Source organism: Dermacentor variabilis, chromosome 3 (assembly GCF_050947875.1).
Source record: "Dermacentor variabilis isolate Ectoservices chromosome 3, ASM5094787v1, whole genome shotgun sequence".
In the NCBI taxonomy this organism is placed as follows: domain Eukaryota; kingdom Metazoa; phylum Arthropoda; class Arachnida; order Ixodida; family Ixodidae; genus Dermacentor; species Dermacentor variabilis.
In genome coordinates, this window is record NC_134570.1 from 68,836,755 (window position 1) to 68,853,264 (window position 16,510).

Genomic DNA, 16,510 nt, shown 5'->3' on the forward strand with positions numbered 1-16,510 from the left:
CATATACTACACCTAAGTATTTCACCGACTCCACTTGAGGTATAGTCTCGAGGCGATAGGATATCGATATATTAACGGGATTGTTAAGAGGGAAAACCAATATCGAGGATTTTCTAACGTTAAGTGAAAGGCGAATTTTGTTTAACCAGGTTTCTATGGCGTTGAGGTAGTTTTGCAGTCGATAATATAGAGAGTGAATATCACTGTCTGATGCGAAGAAAGCAATGTCATCCGCGTATACGTATGTTTGTACATCTTGATGAAGAGGAATGGAAGACATCAGAATATTAAACAGTAATGGAGAAGTGACAGCTCCTTGAGGAACACCTCGTGATTGATTATATATACTCGAGGAAACGCCTCTCAGACTGCAGTAAAATGTTCTTCCATTTAAAAATTCACCAATCCAGTTTGAAAAATAATTTGGGATCTCTATATTTCGCAATATATCTAATAAAATTAAGTGTTCTACACTGTCGTAGGCTTTGGAAATGTCTAATGTCACAAGGGCACATATTTTCCTCTGTCGCCGTGCTAATTTTATTCTACTTTCTAGGTCCACGTGAGCATGCCAAATTGAACATGATGGTCGGAATCCAATTTGGCAGGGGCTAAGCAAGTCCTTGGTCTGTATAAATTTAAGCATGCGGGCATATAGAATTCTTTCAATTAATTTAACCAAATTTGAAGTTAGCGCAATTGGCCTAATGTTATCTATTTTATATCCTTCCCCATGATTTTTAAGAATAGGGATGATTTTAGCAATTTTCCACGCAGACGGAATCCATGAGAAGCAAATTGAGTGATTTACAATAGCTAAAAGGTCATCGGGAGCTTCCTTAAATAAAATTCTGAGCATAGTAGATGTTACCCCATCCACACCGGGAGCCGAATCTGGAAGTCGCTCCACGATTTCAGCCAATTCTAACATGGAGATTTCTGTAAAATCATCTGATGCCCTTCGTAAGCGAGAACCACTTGGCAAGACAGAAGAAAATCTAATTTCTAATCCCTTCGCGATTTCTTCTAGTGATTGTTTCATTTCATCGCTACTTAAGATTATAGAGTCAATATTAATTTGACGCGGAGTGTGAGTGAGTGAAAAACTTTATCAGCTCTAGATTCACTGGTCTTCTGCGGTCTTCAGATGGAATCGTCCATCTTCTAGCACAACGGTCGGTTGCCCTTAGTCCAGGGCTCCGCTGGATGCTGCTGCCAGTTGTGCTCGCCGAATCAGACCTTCTTGGTCGACCTGGCGATCGCTGGAGAGCACTCCCTCCCATTGCTCCGCACTCGGGTTTGGTATAACGGGTACCACGTCTATCTAAGAATTTTTCTACCGCGGAGAAAACGGAACAATGCACGCTTATTTTTATTGTTAGATAAGAAATCAAAATGCTTACAGTCGAATTCATCTTTGGCTTTAGAAACTGTATGTTTAAAGACAGCTCGAAAAAATTTATAGTCACTCCAATTTTGGGGACTCTGGTTATGCAATAATTTTTTCCAAGCAGCTTTTCTCTTTCTGTAGTCTCGAGTGCATTCTTCATTCCACCAAGGATTGTAAGAATTTCTTTTATTCAATCCAATCTCAAATTGAGCCTTTTTTTGAGAACTTTCCAAAGCGGAACAGATAATCGTGGTTTTTTGTTCTGTAGGCGCATCAGACAGAGATGAAAGAACATTTCGTAAGCATTTTTTAAAAATGTTGTAATTTATGAAGGTTCGAACCTGAACACCTATAAATGTTACCGGACGTGCAACGTCAAATACTATCGGAAGGTGATCACTGCTTGTCGAACAATCAATAGTCGACCAAGAAGTTACGGAGAGACTCGGGCCAGAGAATGTAAGATCTAGTGAAGAGTAAGATCGGCCTCTAACAAACGTAACAGATCCGGAGTTTACACACGTGAGGCGATTGTCCAACGACCAGTTCCACAATCGGGTGCCGCACAAATCTGTTCTTAAACCCCATGAGATATGGTGAGAATTGAAATCACCTGAGATCACAATGTCACGTCCACAAGAGGTAATAACACTATCCAGTGTGCTAGTGTCCTGCACGCCAGATGGAAAATATGCATTAACTACGGTAAAAGGAGAACATCCCGGGAGAACCAATTTTATAGCTAGGATTTCACACTCTGGAGTAGAAACTTGAAATGAAATTTTAGCCTTATGGCAAATTTTAGATGAGATAAGTGTAAGTAATCCGCCACCTCTTGTAGGACGGTCTAATCGAAATGACCTGTAGAATTTCAGTTGAAAAGATTTCTCAGGTTTTAGCCACGTTTCTTGTAACATAATTAAATCAGGATTTAGTTGAGAAGTTAAACAAGTTAAATCTACTGATGCAGAATATAAAGAGCGGCAGTTCCACTGAAGCACTTTTAGTGATCCTATTTTTTGGAAAGTGCCGCAGTCGAAACTGCCTTCTGCAGAATGTTATCCTTTAGAACAACACTGGACTGACTTTTCTTCGCCTTTGAGTGAGGACCGGGGGAGGAGTCTTCACTAATAGACGACATGGTTCTTTTATATGCTCGAGCATTTTGTTCTACCTCTGTCATCTCCAAATCTGTATTAATCAGATCACAAGTTGTAGGGCCCGCAGAAGAGGGATTTGAAAGTCCAATATCATTATTGCAAGGATTGGTGTATGATCTTTCATGGTTAGTTTGGTGCTCAGGATCAATTATTATGGACGTCATCTTCCTCACCTGTACATAACCATCGCCGTCGCTTCGCATCTTCATTGTCGGCACGCTAGGTCGTGCTTTTGGAATAAAAGTGTCGAGTCAAACCGGTGATTCTCAATATATATATAACACGGCAGGTAAGGGGAGGTATATATGTTTAATATATAGGAAGAAAGCTGTTTTTATTATTTCCTTGTGCATATGATCGTGCCCGCAGAGGAAGGTCAGTTCGAATACAGCAGCCTCTTCGCCGCAGTGCCCTCAACAGCACACGTCGTGTTCAGGGCGATAGGCCACGCTGTAGCTGATAAAACGAGCAATGCCCTCCGTAACATCGTTGTACTTCAATGTGCCAAGCAACGTCCTCTGTAACACTGCAGTGTGTCCGCACCCTGACGTCATATTAGAAGAGGAGGCACTGCTCATTTTTCGGCGCACGATGTGTTTTGTGCAAATCATTAAAGGCGACATTGCACAGCGACAGGTTATCGCCGAGGTGTAATTCACTGGTGCTGCGGCACGAAGTTTTTGACCAGGTTCAGGAAAACCGCGGGCCTGTCCCGGTGGACCCAGTGGCCCGCCCCTTCGACGGTCACGATGCGGGCGTTGGGGAACGCGCGCCGTATGGCCCCGTGCTCGGCGCTCCTGAAACGAGAGAAAGATATATATGCAGTGGCGTAGCAACGGGCGGGGGTGGGGGGAGGGGGGGGGCGTGGGCCCTGGGTGCCAGATGACCTAGCTACGCCACTGTGTGTGTGTGTGTGTGTGTGTGTGTGTGTGTGTATATATATATATATATATATATATATATATATATATATATATATATATATATATATATATAAAGAAAGAAAGAACAACAATTTGAACATTTATTCGTTCCTTCCTTAACCGAGCGACCGACCGACTGCCCGAGTAGCTGGGTGGGTTCTTCTGTTGACTCATTCACTGACTGAGTCATTTATTCGCTCATGCATTCATTCATTTTTTTCTTTTCTTTGTTTCATTGTTCCTTCGTTACCGAATTGACAAAACTGATTGATTGACAAAGACTATTGATTGATATATTGATTGACTGAATCGCCGATTCGTTCCTTTAGCGGCTGAGTGGTGCATTTAGTGACCCAAAGAGGCGCAGTGGCAGTGAGAGGTACCGCAGTGACGGGCTCCTGATTAATTTTTTTACCGCCTGCGGTATACTTTAAAGCGCACTCGAACCTTAGCGCAAGTGCATCTTCGCCCGTCGGAGTGCGACCGAAGCAACCGGGAATCGAACCTGAAACCTCGCCCAGAATGATTGTAGCGTTGTAGCGAATTCTCGCAATGAATTAGTTAAGAACGCTCGCCGTCGATCGTTTACGGCCGCTAGCTCTGATGTAGGCGCGAACTACACTGCCTTGAATATTTAGACTATATAGCCGTTGACAACATTAGAATTACAAATAAACTTCACGCTCAAAAACGCAGTGTACCTATTCTTCACCTCTGAAAGAGAGCCGACCCCGCTGCAGCCCGCTCACAATCACACACAAATTATAGGAAACCGATAAGGTTCACTCATTTTCCTGACGAAGAGCGGTATGGCACGTTTAAAGGGTCGTTTAAAGGTTCTGCATCGGTAAATTATCTTTCTATGACACCAAAAACACCACTCTTACCACGATAAGACGCTTGGTAAACCAGAAAAAGCGCAAGAACGAAAGACGGATGGCGACGCCCCTTGAAGTTCCCGCACCGTGACGTCATAGATTTTAATGGCATCTTCTAGGGCCGACTTAATTATGTAGCGGTACACAGATTGACTACATCGTTTTCTAAAGGAACCGAATATAAAACATGGCAAGTTTCGGGAACCCTTACTCAGCCAACGCGGCCCAAATGCGAAAACGTGCTTTGGAATCCCTGACGTCACACTGACGTACAGGCGTCGGGGTTTCGGCGCGTAATTCAAATACTGATACTTTGACCTTCATTGTCTCATCTAACAATCAAATAATTATTTTGAAATAACTGTCTGCAGGGTTCTGAAACACTAATTTATTCGATATAACTGATTTATTGTGTAGCTTTAGTGTCCCTTTAAAACAGCAGTTTCTTTCGTACAGTTTCTTTCGTACTTGGCACCTCCTCGACCAGGGACTCTGTCCCAGATCTCGCCTTTGTTAAAAACGCTGGTTCAGCCGTGTGGTCGAATCTGCTCATAGACCTCGGTAGCGATCACTACATCACGGTCACCAGCTTACAAGTGGAGCAGAAAAGAAAGAAGGCCTTCTCGGTCCCTGACTGGGACAAATTCCGTGAGGTTCGCAAGGCCCGCGCCGCCCGTGGAGAAAAGCCGGAGAGTCTCGTCCAGTGGTGCGCATTAATTCTGGAAGATGTCTGCTACAGCACCAAAACCATAGAGACGGATCTACAGACAGACAAAATGGATAGCAGGCTAGCACACCTTCTCGAGGCCAAGCAATCACTTCTCGAGAGGTGGAAAAGCCAACGCTTAAATCGCAAGCTCAGAAAAAGATAGCCGAGATCAACAAGCAGATCGACAAGCACTGCCAAGCCCTGTCTAGGCAGCAATGGGACGAAATTTGCAATTCAATCGACGGGCACATGCGCACGGGAGGCAAGTGGAATCTTCTCAAACACTTGCTCGACGACTCCGGCACCAAGTCAAACAAGAGAAGTGTCCTCGCTAAAGCGCTCCACGAAGCCAAGAAGTCGTCTTCGGAAAAGGATGGGCTGGAGATGCTAGCTAAGAAGTACCTGTCGCTCAAAACTGTGGCCGATGATGCGGTATACCCAGTATACAAAGGGAAGCCGAACTCCACGCTGGACGAGCCTTTCAAAGTCAGTGAAATCCATCGCGCCCTACACGACCTCAACGGTAGGTCAGCGCCGGGCCCGGATCACATAAACAACAAGGCTCTCAGAAACCTAGAGGACGCATCGATCGAGTTTCACATAGATGAGTTAAATCGGATTTCGGAGGAGGGAATTGTACCGGAAGAATGGAAGTTGGCGAAGGTCATACTAATCCCAAAGCCCGGTAAACCGCCGAGCTTGGACAACCTCCACCCCATCTCACTGACGTCATGTGTAGGAAAGGTGGCCGAGCGCGCCATCCATAACAGAAGTGCCGAGTATATCGAGACCAACGACCTTTTCCCTCACAACATGATAGGCTTCAGGCCAGGCCTCTCCACCCAGGACGCCATGAAGCTTATCAAGATACAAATCCTGGAACGCTGCACTCGGGACATGAGAGCCATCCTTGGTTTGGACCTGGAGAAGGCCTTTGATAACATCCGTCACGAGTTCGTCCTCGACGCCATCTCCAAACTCGACCTAGGCTCGTCCTTCCATGCCTTCGTCAGATCTTTCTTGAGCAAACGATGCGCCATCCTCAAGGCTGGAGATTTGGAATCGGAGAAAATGGAGCTGAGCAGAAGAGGCACCCCTCAGGGGTCAGTCATCTCACCGCTCCTCTTTAACATCGCAATGGTCGACCTCTCAAGGTACCTAGGCAAGGTCCAGGGCATCGGTCACACGATCTACGCAGACGACATCACTGTCTGGTGCGCGGCTGCCAGTGACACGGACAAGTCGAAGCCGCTCTCCAGGAAGCTGTCGACACTACAGAGCGCTTTCTAACCGACACGGGACTCCGGTGCTCCCCAAAGAAATCGGAGCTCCTTCTCTACAGCCCAACTAGAAAGGGCCGCAAGCCACAGAACTGGAAACCCCCCACTGAAATTGACATTAATCTCTACACCAAGTGCGGAGATCCCATTCCCAAAGTCGCGTCCATTCGAATCTTGGGAATGACACTCGAAGGGGCGGGCACGAATAGCATCACCATTCACAAACTGGCAAAGAAGACGGATAGCGTCATCAGTCTAATCAGGCAGGTAGCTAACAGAAGGAGAGGCCTGAGCGAAGAGAATCTGATAAGGCTAGTCCACGCTTTCTTGTTATGCCATTTCACGTACGTAGCGGCCATGCACGTCTGGAAGAGGGCCGAGCGAGACAAGCTAAATGCCATGATAAGGAGGGGGATCAAGAGCGCGCTCGGACTATCAAACTACACACGCACCGACCGACTCCTGCAGTTGTGTATTCATAATACCCTGGAAGAAATTGCAGAAGCACAAGAAAGGGCACAGATTCTCAGGCTCTCCGGCACCAGGGCAGGCAGACGACTCCTAACAGAGATGGGCGTCCCCCCGGCCACTGTCGAAGACGCCTATCAGATCCTTCCGAAAGAGCAGAAAGATAGAATCATCATATCGCCCGTCCCGCGCAATATGCATCCCCAGCGCAACGTAGAAAGAAGGAAGGCCAGGGTGGTGGCGCTCCTACGCCGCGCGACAGAACTCCCTGGCGGCAGCTGCTTCGTTGACGCGGCCCAGTATGGCAACAGCAACAATTTCACGGTAGTGTCGATAAACCACAGGGGTTCGACCGTTAACACCGCTTCGGTACGAAGCACGTCGTCGCGTGCGGCCGAGCAAGTGGCCATTGCCTTGGCCCTCCTGGACGACAAACATGCCAATATCTTCAGCGACTCCAGGGCAGCCATCCGCGCCTTCAGCCTTGGCGCTGTGTGTAAGGAAAGCCTTTTGCATCCTCGACGGCAAAAGCATCGCCATCCACACTCTCACGTGGTTCCCCGCTCACATGAGATCTATCATGGGAGGCCCCACAAACCTCAACGAGCTGGCCACTCCAAGGCGCGAGGTCTCGCTTTCCGCGACCATGGAGAACTCCAACGCCGGCCCGCAGTGGTGGAGAACAGAGATCAACCGACCACATACAACGAAATTGCGCAGCACTTTTATCTCGGCAGGAGAGACTTTCCCCTTCCCCACAAGAAGTTAAATAGAGCGCAGGCATTGACCCTCAGATTATTGCAAACAGGTTCATATCCCAACCCGGCTTTATTCCACAAAATTTATCCCGACACCTATGCCACTAGTTCTTGCAGGCACTGCAATGACATCGCTAGCCTAGACCATATGCTCTGGCGTTGCCCCTCGTTACGAGGCACGGAACAAATCAATGTGGACAAGTGGCTCTCCGCTATCAAGAGCCCCGATGCCGGGGTGCAACTATGGGCTGTCCAGAGTGCCCACGATGCGGCGGTCGGGCATGGCCTGACTGTCCCAACGTGGGAGCGGCCCGCAGCGCGCTGAGTCGCGTACCTCAGGACCTTTAGTAAAGTTTTGCATCCATCCATCCATCCATTTCGCACAGACCTGTTTTTGTGCAACTGGTTTCCAGCTGACACATGAACGTCAATAGCAAATTTTGTGGGTGATCCTGATGTCACGGCTCAAACAAAGATAATATTTTAGATTCAAACGACAAGCTTTTATTTTTCAATTAGCCCAGCACTCACAATAGCAGAGCAAAGTCGCCAAGTTGTGAGCGTACTCGAGTTATGCTAGTACTGCTGCTGCTACTACTACTACTACTACTACTACTACTACTACTACTACTACTACTACTACTACTACTACTACTACTACTGCTAGTACTACTGCTACTACTACTACTACTACTCCTACACGCGTAATTTAAACTTATCGCCTTGTCTTTCTTTCTTTCTTTCTTTCATTCATTTATTGATTTTCTTTCCTTCTTAGATGATAAAGTACTTGAGAAAAAGCTAGAGAGCTGAACCATCACGCGCTCATTCTCTCCAACCTGTCGGAAAGGTAGGCACGCCGAAAGAAGACCTAAGCATACTCTCGACAGGAAAGCTTTACGATACAGGGCATCTATATATATATATATGTTGACACGTGTACTTATATTTATCGGGCGACCACGTTTGGCCGCCTAACAAATCTTATCGCACAGCGCGGGACGCGCCTGCATGTATCCGAAGTTTCTGGAAAGTTATCGATGCTTCTATCCGCAGTCTGTTGTCGCCGAACCTTGTGTTATCTGATTTATTCGCCTGACGCGAATGGTGTAGAACTTTGTGGAAGGCACGCGGGTCCCAACGATTAGTCTGGAACATTCGACGATTGCTGTATAAAAGCCAACGCGCTTGACCCGCTGGTCAGATTTTCGACGATCGCCGACCGTGTTCGCCGCTATCGTTGTGCTATAGGCGCAGCCTGTTTTTGTGGGCACAGGTTCGCCCAATAAAATTTTGTTTTGTCTTTCACAGTATTGCTACTGTGTTCTTTAACGTCACTACCACGTGACAATATATATCAACTTCGTCAGTTAATTTGTTAGGAAAACGTCGTTTCATGCACTGAAGCACACAAGTAACGGGAACGCCATTGCATTTCTCCGCAAAGTTCGGGAATCAATATCTCGAAACTGGTGTCGTCCTGAGAATTCGTTCCAAGTGCGTCCGCCTTGCGAAGTGCAGTGCTAGAATTTGTAAATTGCAATACGGGTCATGCGGTAACTTGCTAAAAAGTTCATTAGTGAATTCTTGTTAATTAGTAAATTTCGCATTTCAATTTTTTGTGCAAGCAGTGTCCGCCGCTTCGAGTAGACCGGCTCATCAACTAGAATTGAAGTACCTGCCACAGGCAACCTTTAAAATTTTTTTAATGTGTTCGCTGAAACACCATATATATATATATATATATATATATATATATATATATATATATATATATATATATATATATATATATATATATATATATATATATATATATATATATATATATATCAGCCGTGCATGTATTGCGGCAATCGGCGTTTTGGATAAAGCTGTTTTCGCATTCAGCTTGCTGAATAATAAATTACAGATGGCGACATGCTTATTACTTGCGTTACAGCAGGTGCGACGACCAAAGCTAGCGTGGTTGGGGCATTCTGGACAGAAAAAAAGAACAACGAATTCCTTCGCAGCGAAATGAAAAGAAAAAAAAAAAAGAAAGAATGCCGCTTTATATATTACGCTTCGGAGCAGGCACGAAACATGTTGCAGGTATATAACTCAGAGCTGCTGCAGCCGTCGTCGTTTACGTTGACCCTGCCACGTGTCCGACATTAAAACCGCGTGTGACGCCATATACGCAGCGTATACTACTTTTGCAGGCGGAGTCGACGCTATGTAGCGTTATACGAGCAGTGCTATATATAGTTGTGTAAAAACACGCGACGTAATTTCCACACCCGTTACAGCAAACTGGCTTTGTCGACCTGTTTCCTTAATCCTTTTTGCGTTTGTGTATGGTGGGAACTGTTGCCAAACCATCCGGCGAACGGTCCCTTCTGGTGCAACTAGTAGCGAGGGCATAAACGGAGAAGACGAACAGCGGCGATGTGGCCGCAAACAACCAACCTTGGCGAATCCCCCATAGAGCGTAGGAGCCAAATGTTCTGTAGGCAACAACAACAACAACAACAACAACAACAACAACAACAACTAGCGGTAGTTCGGACCCGGGACGTATAAGCAAAGGGGTCCCGGGCTGATATGAAAGCGATTTCGCTCACGTGCGCAGTGAAACCGATTATGGGAGCGTTCGCTGGCATCACGCACTGCTCAACTCGCAGCCAAATATGAAACAGTGCAGGACAAGTGCAGTCCGGTTTTTCCTCGGTAAATATGGTAGGACATTTAGTGTGACGGAGAGTAAAAAAAAAAAAAAAAGCACTAAACTGGGAAAAAAATGGATGAACGCCGTCGAAATCTTAGATGGAAAAAATTTTTTTTCATAATGTATATTACTCTAAATCTAGCATCGCTAGAGAGTTATTATTTTAATCCGCCCACTTATGCCTCCGAACGAGGAGATCATGACTACAAAATATGCTAGATTCCATTTAGAGGTTTCCATTTAGAGACTATTTGTTTTTTTGTTTTTTTTACGGCCAATATGAGATTGGAACTTTCTTTCGCCCGATATTGGTAACATTATTTCTAAAGATGATTTTTTTTATGCTTTGGAAAAGTGACTGTGTTTTTTTGCTTGAATTGTACCCCTTGCTGTAATGCCTGTAATGGCAGAAGCAGATAAATAATAAATAAATAAATAAATAAATAAATAAATAAATAAATAGATAAATAAATAAATAAATAAATAAATAAATAAATAAATGTGAACCAACCTTCTATTTTATCAATCTACAATGTGTTCTAAACAATAACGTACTAGGGAAGTAGAAATTACAGCTGCAGCAAGTAAATCACGAACGATTTCGTACCATACTACACAGTGCTCAACGAACGAAACGTCCCAACTAGAGCACGCTACCTTCGAATGTATACATCATGCCGCCCAGTCAGGCTTACGTGCTTCGATCGTCGAGAGTGTCGTGAGAGACATGCTGCTGTCACCCATAAGAACGTACAGCGGGCGTTAGATGATTAAACAGAGTAAGGTTCTTGATGGAGTTATAGACGAAGAAGCCGAAGAAGCAGTAGAAGAAGATGATGATGAAGAAGGTGGTGGTGATGATTTGGTTCGTTGTCGAGTGCAGATGTAAGAAACCAAAAGGGAAGCAAATCAGAGAACTTCGTAGTGCGGTCTGCAATTATAACGAATGCTAAAGAAAGCGTCAACTAGCCATAGTGAAATATAACGAGTCATGCGACAGGTTTTAAGGACGACGGAGAAAAAGGAATACTGGAAGGAGAGGCTGAGAGGTTAACCAGCACCCGGCGTGCTACTCTGTACGTTGGGGGAGAAGTGGGTGTTACACCGATGGAGGTACGAGAAAACGACTGAATGAGCGACTGCTCCAACGTGTACTCGCAAAGAGAGAGAGAGAGAGAGAGAGAGAGAGAGAGAGAGAGAGAATTTGGAGCGTGCGCTATATATAGCTATAGCACTTGCGGCAATTGTAATCAGCGCTTAATAATAATGCACACCTTGCAATGTTTTAATAACACCGTGCGAGTGTTTACCCCACGTCTTGTCAACGACTCCGTGCCGGTGAGGGGCACTGCAAAAGCGCGGCAGAATACATTTGAACTGGCTATCGCCTTGCGCCCCCGCGCTTGCTGTCGCCGATGCCTCCGCCCCTCGCCGCTACGAGGCAGCCGACATGCCGTGCGGTCGACGCTCGCGCGATGTTATTAATAAATTGCAAGGGTGTACTTATCTAGACAAGCGTCTCTATATTTACCCCTTTGGTTCATACGAAATCAACGCTCGCGATTGCAAGGTTGCGCCACCCGGTCAGCGAAGGCAGCCTAGATACTGAGCCCCTGTTGTATCGATAGTTCATGCTGATTGCGTAGTGCTTATCTCAGTCAGCAAACCAATGTCGAAGCATTCACGACGTGAAGTTCGGGAGTCCAACTAATATACTAAAACGCCGACGACAACGATACTTACAGAAATAGGCAGACTCAACCGTATCTTACATCTAGCATTGCGCGAATCGTTGACGAACGAACGAACGAACGAACGAACGAACGAACGAACGAACGAACGAACGAACGAACGAACGAACGAACGAACGAACGAACGAACGAACGAACGAACGATTTCCTTGAACTTTTGCTTATGGTGCTTTGGCTGAGCGGCCGGCAACTAAAGCCTCAGCTAGTAACGGTAGTTCGCGTCTCTTGCTACAGGTAATACGATAGCTGTGAAAACGGAACATCGAACGAGGAGACGCTCGCAGAACACACCGACGAAGAGGAGGCTAGTTTCCGTCCTGGACTGTAGGAGGCGTTAGCTGTCTGCTCATTGACCCAAGAAAATGCCGAGATACGGAAAAACTGGCTCGACTCAAGAGAAATGCTTCGCGTCACATTGCCGTTAGTTTCAGTAATGGGATAGATAGCCGATTTGCCATAACCGCCAGCTTTCTCGAAACTGCCGACGTATCGCTTCACATCGCGCTTGTCGCGCTATAATAGCCTTACGGCTGGATGTTACGTTGCGATTCCGCAAGGCTTCACGAGGGCCCAGGTGTGTTAAGGGGTTCGATTATAGTAACGCATCATCGTGTCTTACGTGACGTATGGAGACTGCCCCCCGCAGATGAACAGCGCGTCGACGTCTGAGGTGAGGCCCTTGAGGTCCTCGGCGCGCACGAGCTTCTGCAGGTTGTCCCTCACGCCCTTGACGTTCACCCGCCACTCGTAGTGGTCCCCGTTCCGTCGCAAGTTGGCCAGTAGGAGCGAGCGTATGGAGGGATTCTGCCACGAGAACAAAGATAATAAACAATAAGCGTCATAAACGCGATATCTGGATCGCATAGTAATGTTCGGTTCATTTCTCTTTTCACGTGTTCCTACATCTTAAAAGAAAATCACTGTTCTTTATGTATATGTCTAGCCTTCACACGAACTTTTTGGTTGGCGCATCGTAGCCTCCGTTGCTTTTGCGCCATGACACCCTATATAAGTGACTAGCTCACTATGTTCACACGAATGTTGGGTTAAACCAGAAGGAGACGAAAACACGACCCTTCCGGTATACTGTGGAGTTTCTCCTGCAAGGCTTCAGTATTCCACAAGAAACACGCAATATGCATGCATCAATATAGTGCGCCGTACCTAATTCTATGCCTTACAAAATACAACTTCAACTCACCCCTTTCCGCGCCGCCCAACTGCTTACGCCAAGGTGGTCGGTGCCATTCATTTTTCAGATATTTAATTCATTTTCTTTCTTTCTTTTCTGTCGTTTAGACACTTGAGACGGCGTTTATTTGTAACCGCGAATCAAATATAGCAGACATACAAACGTACACACATCAATATTCAATGTCAAACACGAAGCGGGAAAGACGGAATGGTAGGGAGGTGACTTCGGGGGTACGTGATATATCCGTGTGCGCATATTTTGCTGCTCTTTGAATTTCACATTTAATTTCCACCGTTAATCTACACCTCCAGTCAAATCTATACGATTTCGAACTGCACATTGTTGATACGCTATATTTAACCCTATACATGCATATAGACAATGTATTTTCTTTCTCTCTCGCTCTATTTCCCGGTGTGTGTGTGCGTTGGATTTGGGAGCACAATGAAAGAAAGAAAGAAAGAAAGAAAGAAAGAAAGAAAGAAAGAAAGAAAGAAAGAAAGAAAGAAAGAAAGATCTTTTTTTCTTTCTTTGCATGCACTCAGGGATCTGTTCTCTCACTATAATCTTCCGGAACCGTCGATATCGGCAACTAGACCCTTTGTCCATTGTACGCAAGGCACTGCGCCTTTATCCGCTGCATGCGTGGTATATATCACACGCAATCAGAATGGAGAGGCAGCAGAAGCTGCGCTCGCGAGCTACCCTTATCATACGTCCCACTCCAGATTGCTACTTTCGTCCTCGAGGTCCAGCTCTGACTCATGTTCTGCCGAGACGCTCGCAGAACTTCTACCAACGGCCAGCGTCTATATACCGCTCACGCCACGGTTTAGTGTCGATTAACAACTTTCGCTGGTTTGACCGCCAGCACATAGCCGATCAATTCATGTGTTCAACAGTTACGCTCAAAAACTTACGCAACAAGGAAACGAAAATGATAAGCCTACGCACTTTACACTGCGCGATTATGACTACTGCATCAACTTGAAAGCCAAGCACTCAACATCTACGCTTTGGGTGAGGTCGCTTTTGCAAAATAAACACCTGTTATATATATATATATATATATATATATATATATTGGGTGCTATATAACGTGCACCCAGCGCACGGTACGCGGACGTATTCCTTTTCTTTTTTTTTAGCATTTTATCCCCCATCAGAAGCTGTCGCTGCGACAGGTATCGAACCCACCACCTCGATCGTGCCCAGCTGTGCAACGCCACGGTCACTATAAGCTATCGCGGCCGGTTTGCGTATAGGTGCGCGCAGTACTGAAGTCGTTCCCTGGGCAAGCACAAGGCTCGCGGTGCCGACGTCTTTCGAGGACATTGCAAGCGAAGCGCAATATAGAAGCAAGACACCGACAAGGCGACAACGACGCGTGTGACGTTCGCCCTTTCCCTCGTCGTTTATAACGAGTCCATTTTTTCCGACTCGCTAAAATTGTAGTCATTCTACAGAAGGATTGTACACAATCCTTCTGGGAAATGGGTCCGACCACGGGGCTACCTTCGAAGAGATGCTCAACTATGGGCATTCGCGGTTGGAGCATTTCAAATATGAGCCGTCTCTAGACCTATTGCGCCTCTCCTGGAGTAAGTTGCCCGTCAAGTTCCAATCCTTTGACTTTTTACAATAATCATTACACTGGTTTCGAAACAATGTACTGCATAATGTACTATGGACTCTACTGCACTGTCTATGCAATATTATGTAATATATGCTGCGCTACAATAACCTTTACTGCAACCTAGTGTGTTATACAACACTATACTATGACTGTACTATACCATCTTATAGTATACAGTACTACACTATAAAATGCTATAAATAGTTTTCAAAAATTCAGGGCGAACATCGGAGTGGGACTATTACCCGCATAAAAATGAGAAAGGAATTTTTAAGCCCGGAATTTCTTTGGGAAAGCATAGTCCTTGCGAAAAAAAAAAAAAGAAAACCGAAGGGCTAACCTGAGATGGGGGTCACCAGCAGCGGCAGGACATACCGACGTATGACGCCCCCACGGCTAACCTATAGGTTTGCGCTTCCTTCGCAGAAAGGTAGCGCGTGATTCTTTTGTTCTTTTTTTTTTCATCCGCTAAGGTTACAGTTCGGGATACGCACGGGTATAATTTAAAGATATGTTAATTATAGAATTTCTTCCGCATAGTTGGTGTGCGTGGCGGAGAGAGTGAAAGAGGGAGAGAGATAGGAGTGATAAGGGAAGGGAGGTTAACCAGTCAGATCCCGGTTGGCTGAAATGCACGGGGAAAAAGAGAAAGAGGAAATCAAATTGAGGGGAAGGAGGAAAGTTCCCAGAATGTGCACTCACACATGCACGCTCAGTGTCGAGGTTATTTATGCAAACGGCAGCGGTTCTTCCTTTCTACGTTTTCATTAAAGATCCATTCGCTTACCGTGAAGTTAATGAACGATAACTGGAGAGTCGTCGCGTCCTAATTATTAAGCGACAAAAGTCGTGATCGCCATAGAGAGAGAGAGCAAACCTCGAGGGTTGCTCTGCCGGCGAGCATGCGGTCAGCCTCTCGGTGGGCCTCCTCGACACTCAAGTCCGCAGAGAGTCGTGGTAGGACGGCGTCCATCGCGTCCAATTGCTGCGGTACCAGGTAGTTCCCCACGATGGCAGGTACTGAAGAAGGGCCGACGTCCACCACCACTATCCGCTCGACCAAGGATGGCTGCACCATGCGAGTGAGAGCACAGGAAATCGACAGTAACCAGATAGTACGTGGTGGTTAGGGAAAGCGGGCAGCCCCAATGCCACCTCAACCCCCCCCCCCCCCCGAACTACATCGACTTGAGTAAGTCACGTTAGCGTTAGTGCGGTATTAGATAGCTGCAAACTTCCCACACATCCCAAATAGAGCAGAATTCAAAAACATTTATTCGGAAATGAAACTAAAGGAAACTATAATAATAATAATAATAATAATAATAATAATAATAATAATAATAATAATAATAATAATAATAATAATAATAATAATCAGCCTGGCTAAGCCCACTTCAGGGCAAAGGCGTCTCCCATATTTCTCCAAGTACCTCGGTCATGTGCCAATTGTGACCATGTTGTCCCTGCAAACTTCTTAATCTCATCCGACCACTTAACTTTCTGCCGCCCCCTGCTACGCTTCCCTTCTCTTGGAATGCAGTCCGTAACCCTTAATGACCATCAGTTATCTATCCTTCCCTTTACATGCCATGCCCATGCCCCTCCCTCCCCCCCATTTCTTTTTCTTGATTTCAACTAAGATGTCACTA

General features: G+C 45.8%; 1 protein-coding gene across 1 annotated transcript in view; it reads right to left on the reverse strand.

The window, feature by feature from the left end:
- Positions 1-2,849: 2,849 nt before the first annotated feature.
- Positions 2,850-16,510, reverse strand: part of LOC142573983 (sn-1-specific diacylglycerol lipase ABHD11-like) — a 29,363-nt gene continuing 15,702 nt past the window's right edge. Inside the window, exons 4-6 of the mRNA XM_075683181.1 lie at positions 15,736-15,927; positions 12,647-12,831; positions 2,850-3,347 (exon numbers count right to left, since the gene is read on the reverse strand). Of these exons, the coding sequence (XP_075539296.1) occupies positions 3,206-3,347; positions 12,647-12,831; positions 15,736-15,927 (519 nt within the window). The 3' untranslated portion in view covers positions 2,850-3,205. The remainder of the gene's footprint in view (positions 3,348-12,646; positions 12,832-15,735; positions 15,928-16,510) is intronic.